This window comes from Natrix helvetica (genome assembly GCF_964273705.1).
Source record: "Natrix helvetica genome assembly, chromosome: 10".
NCBI classification, from domain to species: Eukaryota; Metazoa; Chordata; class Lepidosauria; order Squamata; family Natricidae; genus Natrix; species Natrix helvetica.
The window spans coordinates 14,282,027-14,287,658 of record NC_138561.1 but is presented as its reverse complement, the minus strand read 5'-3'; the positions used below and the strand labels follow the sequence as shown (position 1 = coordinate 14,287,658).

Sequence of the window (5,632 nt, the reverse complement as noted above, 5' to 3'; positions counted from 1 at the left end):
TCCCTCGCTCTCTCAAAGGTTCGCCATCCCTGTCCTATCCCCATTGATCTGTACCCATTTCCTGGGTCCTTCTTCATGCTCGTTCTTATTCCTGTTATCGAATTCATGCTCGACGCAATAAAACAGGGGTGTCCAAACTTGGGAACTTGAAGACTTGTGGACTTCAACTCCCAGAATTCCCCATGGCTGGGGAATTCTGGGAGTTGAAGTCCACAAGTCTTCAAGTTCCCAAGTTTGGACACCCCTGCAATAAAACAAATAAAAATCAGAAGCAATAGATATATCTACCAACTCCCCGTAAGGCTGGGAGGAGGCGGAGCCGGCTTCTCGCCACCCAAGCCTCCCTCGCAGGGCTGGCACTGGCGGGACACTCGCCCAGGAGAGAGAGGAGAGGACAGGCGGGCACCACCGTCCCCGCGCAAAGCCCCGCCGCCCTTGGCCGGCTGCCCTTCTCCGCCCTGGCATGACTTCCAGGCCCTGGAGAGAAGCCGCCACGCTGCTCCTGGCGGCGGGCGGCGGGCGTCCTCCTTCTCCGCGCCCGGCCGCCTTCGACTACCAGGTGCTGCTGCTGCGCCGGAGCGCTCAGAGCGCCTTCCTGCCCAGCGCCCAAGTCTTCCCGGGCGGCCTGGCCGTAGCCGCCGACTTCTCGCCCGCCTGGCGGGAGCTGCTGCCCAAGGCGCCGCGCTGCGGGCTGGACGCCGAGCCTCCCGCCCGGCCTCCGCTCTTCGCCGCCCGGCGGCCCGAGCTAAGCGAAGCCGCCCTGCCGGCCGACGTGGCCTTCCGCATCTGCGCCATCCGGGAGACCTTCGAGGAGAGCGGGCTGCTGCTGGTGGTGCCCGCCGGGAGCGACGCCCAGCCGGCTTCGCTGCTGGGGATGCCGCCCGCCGAGAAGCTGCTGCCGGCCGGCCAGTTGGAGGCGTGGCGGCGGCGGGTGCAAAGCGACCCGGGGGATTTCCTGCAGCTCTGCCGCCGCCTCGGCTGCGCGCCCCACGTGCGGGCGCTCCACGAGTGGGGCAACTGGCTGACCCCCGTGCGCGGAGCCGGGGCGTCCGGCCGCCGTTACGACACCGCCTTCTACCTGTGTTGCTGCCTCGGGCGGGAGCTGCCCGCCGCCTCCCACGACCGGCAGGAGGTGGCCGATTGCAGGGTGAGGAGGAGGAGGAGGATGCCCCGGGCAAGGCAGCTGGCACGGTTGGCAAGCGGGGGTAGGTGGGCTTCAAGCAGGGGCAAAGAGACTGGGCAGAGAGGGGAGTTCCCAAGCTGGGATCTGGTCGGTTAGAGGTTGTCCTCAATTTACAACAGTTCGTTGACTGTTCAAAGTTTCAAGGGCGCTGAAAAAAGGGGCTTGGGACAGGGACCGTAGGGGGTGTGGTTTCTGCCTGCGTCCCACGGATAGGGGACACATTCTGCCTGCATCCTTCAGGAGCCAACAGGCAGGAGGTGGCTGATTGCAGGGTGAGGAGGAAGATGCCCTGGGGAAGGAGGCTGGCACAGTTTGCAAGGGGAAACACTTGGCATAGTTGGCAAGGCAGGGCGTGCTGCAAGCAGAGACTGGGTGCAGAGGGGAGTTCCCAAGGTGGAATCTAGCCGGTAACAGGTCATCCTCGACTTGCAACGGTTCGTTTAGTGACTGTGCAAAGTTTCAAGGGCACTGAAAAAAGAGGCTTGGGACAGGGACCACCCCCCAATCTATTGGGCACCAGGGACCAGTTCCTTGCGGAGAGGCTTTTCCACAAACCGTAGGGGGTATGAGTTCTGCCTGCATCCCACGGATGGGGACACATTCTGCCTGCATCCTTCAGGGAGATGCTTCAAGCAGGGGCAGAGAGTGGACATAGAAGAGAGATCCCAACTTTATTTTTGATTTATGTTGATTTATTTATTAGTTTGTCAAACATGTACAGGATAGCAAGTCTAAGTATAAACATGGACATGAACAAAGGAAATGAGTACAAATAAATGGGGACAGTAGGACAGGGTCAGTAGGCACGCTGGTGCGCTTATGCATGCCCCCTTATGGACCTCTGTCCATGGTAGACAGTTTAAGGTTGAAGCTGTGGGGGTTTGGGGATGTAACAACAGAGTCAGGCAGAGCTTCAAATAATATTTAAAACAATTTATTTCTGAACTTGTCAGTTGACATATATAGCATCCATTATCAGACTGATATCTAATAAAAAAATCTAAAAAATAAATACTAATATAGAATAAAATAGTCACTGAAAGTGCCAGAATCCGTTCTACAGAATATCCCTTTAATTTGGAAATTACATGGCTTGGAGATTGATTTTAATGCTTTATACTTTTTCAGTGGTCAACCCCTTTAGAAGCTGTTGAACTTTTTAACTCTGGAGAAATCTGGATAGCACCACCTCAGCTTTATGAGTTATGTAGGCTGTGCCATTTTTCATCCCTTCGTGATCTGGAGAGGTTTAGCTCAGAACGAGCTTTAGAAGGTTGTGAACGCTGGATGTCAGTTATGTTGATGGCTTCAGATGGCCACATGCAACTGTTGCCAGGTAGGTAAAAATGAAGGACTGGCCTTTAAAAAAAAAAGTAAAACACCGGTTTACTGATGCACTGAACACTAAACAAAAGATGCAACATGAATCTCTCTATCTGAATAAGTGGGTTGCTGGGGGCATACTCCAAAAAGTGGACTGCTTAGGGCAAAAGCTAAATAATGAAATTAAAATTTCCTGATTTAAATTTCACCTAGTACACTTAGTAGGATTAATCGGAAGATATCATTAATCTTCTGTTATAATGGAACATACAGTATACTCAGCTATAATGTTACATACTTGGTTGTAGAAGTGTTGTGTACTGTGAAAGCAGCAATCAAGGTTTGTAAATCTTAAATCATTGCGTAACTTATTTATGAACTGAGTAAATAAAAAGTACAATTTGATTGCATTCATATCTTCCTGTGCTTCTCTAAATACTTCTGCTCTTGGTACGTGGAGACAAAAACTATTAAAAATAGTGTCTCCTAATCCATATTTTGTCACAACTTTTCATACCACTGTTTATAGACTGAAGGTATTGTTATATCAAAAATTCACATTTATGCCTGTAATTATGAATGTAACCGAGAGAAATAATTATATTTTAGGTGACGATTTATATCCAAAAGATCCCGATTTTACTGGCGAAAAGAAATCTGTGTTGACAACAAATAAAAAGATCGAAGAACTAATGAAGGAGGCCAGAAACCTTCATCGTATAGTAACACGAAGCCGTAATAATGTAACTATCCACATGAATATTGAATCAAAATATAAACATATAAATCCAGTTCGACTGGACTCTAAAATGTGAAATAATGCAGATTGTAACAGTCAGTTGTAGTGTTTCTCATACTGGGATTACTAAGTTTTGAGAGATGTTGGAATAAAAACGAATTAATAGCACTGTGCCATTTCGTGGACCTACCTCAATATCGTATTCATGTAAATTATTTCAGTTTCAAGTTGGGTTGATCAATGTAATTATTCTTGCGATGCCAATTCTGGAATAGAGATCTATCTTCTAAGTTTTAAGTTTAAGTACTAAGTTTACTTTGTATGTTATAGCTATACTGACATATCCTTAAAAAAGAGCCAAGGTAATTTGCAACTGAATGACAATCATTCAATACTGGAAACAAAAGATGATCACATTATATTTTAACATATGTATTTGAATTATTATTACAATGATCATAAGTGATAAATAGCCATCCATCCAAAGTATATGGATTTGAGTCATGGCAGTGATCGCTTGCCTTGACGTTGATTTCAGAATAGTGGCTATGACCTAATGATTGAAGCCGTGTCTTTTTCAATATGCATTTAGTACATGCAACACACATCAGAAGGGTCAAAACCTTGGTCACCCGGGTGCATCTGCTGTTTTAAAGGCAGGGACCATTCCTGCAGATGCTCCTGTTGACCGATAGGTCATTTGCCAAAATTGAAAAAAACCCAAACACTTGAAATGTATGTAACAGTATATTTCTCTCTACCCGGGAATCATATTCAAAATAAGTGCATTGCAGATTGTAAATGCATATATTCAGAACTACTTCTTGGAAGCACTGTGTTAGAACACTTAGAAGCAAACAAAGTAATAGCCAAAAGCCAACATGGGTTTGTCAAAAACAGATCATGCCAGACTAATCTTATTGCATTCTTTGATAATGTGACAAAATTAGTGGACCAGAGGAATGCCGTCGATATAGTTTTCTTGGACTTCAGTAAGGCATTTGATAAGGTAGGCCATAACCTACTACTAGATAAAGTAGAAGAATGTGGGTTAGACAGCATCATCACCAGATGGATTCATAACTGGCTGACCAACTGCACTCAACGTGTAGTCCTCAATGGAACTGCATCTTCATGGAGGGAGGTATGCAGTGGAGTGCCCCAAGGCTCTGTTTTGGGCCCAGTACTCTTCAACGTCTTCATCAATGATTTGGATGAGGGAATAAATGGGGAACTCATCAAATTTGCAGATGACACCAAGCTGGCAGGAATAGCCAACACTCCAGAAGATAGGCTAAAGATACAGAAGGATCTTGACAAACTTGAACATTGGGCACTATCTAATAAAACGAAATTCAATGGTGAAAAGAGTAAGGTTCTACATTTAGGCAACAAAAACGAAATGCACAGGTACAGTATAGGTGGTACCTTGCTCAACAGTAGTAACTCTGAAAGGGATCTTGGAGTCTTAGTGGACAACCATTTAAATATGAGTCAGCAGTGTGCATCAGCTGCCAAAAAAGCCAACACAGTTCTAGGCTGCATAAATAGAGGGATAGAATCAAGATCATGTGAAGTGTTAATACCACTTTATAATGCCTTGGTAAGGCCACACTTGGAATACTGCATTCAGTTTTGGTCACCACTATGTAGAAAAGATGTGGAATAGCTTATTACAATCCTTCCTAGTCAATCATATGAACATCTTCCTCCTATGCAATCCTTCCTTCCTCTTCACATGCTTAAAACAGACATTTCTTTATCTATAACTACCTACAATGAATTCTAGACTTGACAAGAACAGAATAGAATCTTGAAGGGATCTTGGAGGTCTTCTAGTCCAGCCCCCTGCTCAAGCAGGAGAACCTATGCTAATTTATTTTTATTCAGTTGTCAAACTTGTAAAAGATAACAGGTGTAAGTATAAACAAGTATGAACACATGAATAAATGGAGACAGTAGGACAGGGACAGTAGGCAAGCTGGTCGACCACAATTTCTGGTGGCAAGCTGTTCCACTGTTTAATTGTTTTCAGTTAGGAAGTTTATCCTTAATTCCAGGTTGCTTCTCTCTTTAGTTTGTTTCAATCCATCCTTTCTTGTCCTGCCCTGTTCTATATAAAAGGGCATTTTATGTTTAGTACACATATATCTTCCTACGCATAAGATGTGTGTTTTCCTTTACATCACTTTTTGCTACGTATTTTGTTTATAACGGCAGGAACCAGTCCTTGTTTTGTTTTGTTTTGTTTTCCTTTGAGAAATAACAACATAAATAAATAGAAATAAAACTTCCGGTTCTGCGCAGACGGCCCGAACCCGAAGGCAGAACTGGGGAGGATGCTGGCGCATGCGTACACGCCGTCGTCACACCTCTAGAGGAGGCGA

At 45.7% G+C, this 5,632-nt stretch overlaps 1 protein-coding gene across 1 annotated transcript; it reads left to right on the top strand.

Moving 5' to 3' along the window:
• The first annotated feature begins 358 nt into the window (after positions 1–358).
• On the top strand, positions 359–3,416 carry NUDT19 (nudix hydrolase 19). The gene is made up of 3 exons (XM_081962895.1): positions 359–1,147; positions 2,312–2,519; positions 3,116–3,416. The coding sequence occupies exons 1-3, from the start codon at positions 464–466 to the stop codon at positions 3,319–3,321; spliced, it is 1,098 nt and encodes a 365-aa protein (XP_081819021.1). The 5' UTR covers positions 359–463; the 3' UTR covers positions 3,322–3,416.
• The last annotated feature ends 2,216 nt before the right edge of the window (positions 3,417–5,632 follow it).

What these genes read in the sequence shown, in the direction of transcription:
- NUDT19 (XM_081962895.1), top strand. Translation starts at nt 464, where the DNA reads ATGACTTCCAGGCCCTGGAGAGAAGCCGCCACGCTGCTCCTGGCGGCG. An exon ending in AGGAGGTGGCCGATTGCAGG is followed by an intron (nt 1,148 to 2,311) that starts GTGAGGAGGAGG and finishes ATACTTTTTCAG; the next exon opens with TGGTCAACCCCTTTAGAAGC. An exon ending in CCACATGCAACTGTTGCCAG is followed by an intron (nt 2,520 to 3,115) that starts GTAGGTAAAAAT and finishes ATTATATTTTAG; the next exon opens with GTGACGATTTATATCCAAAA.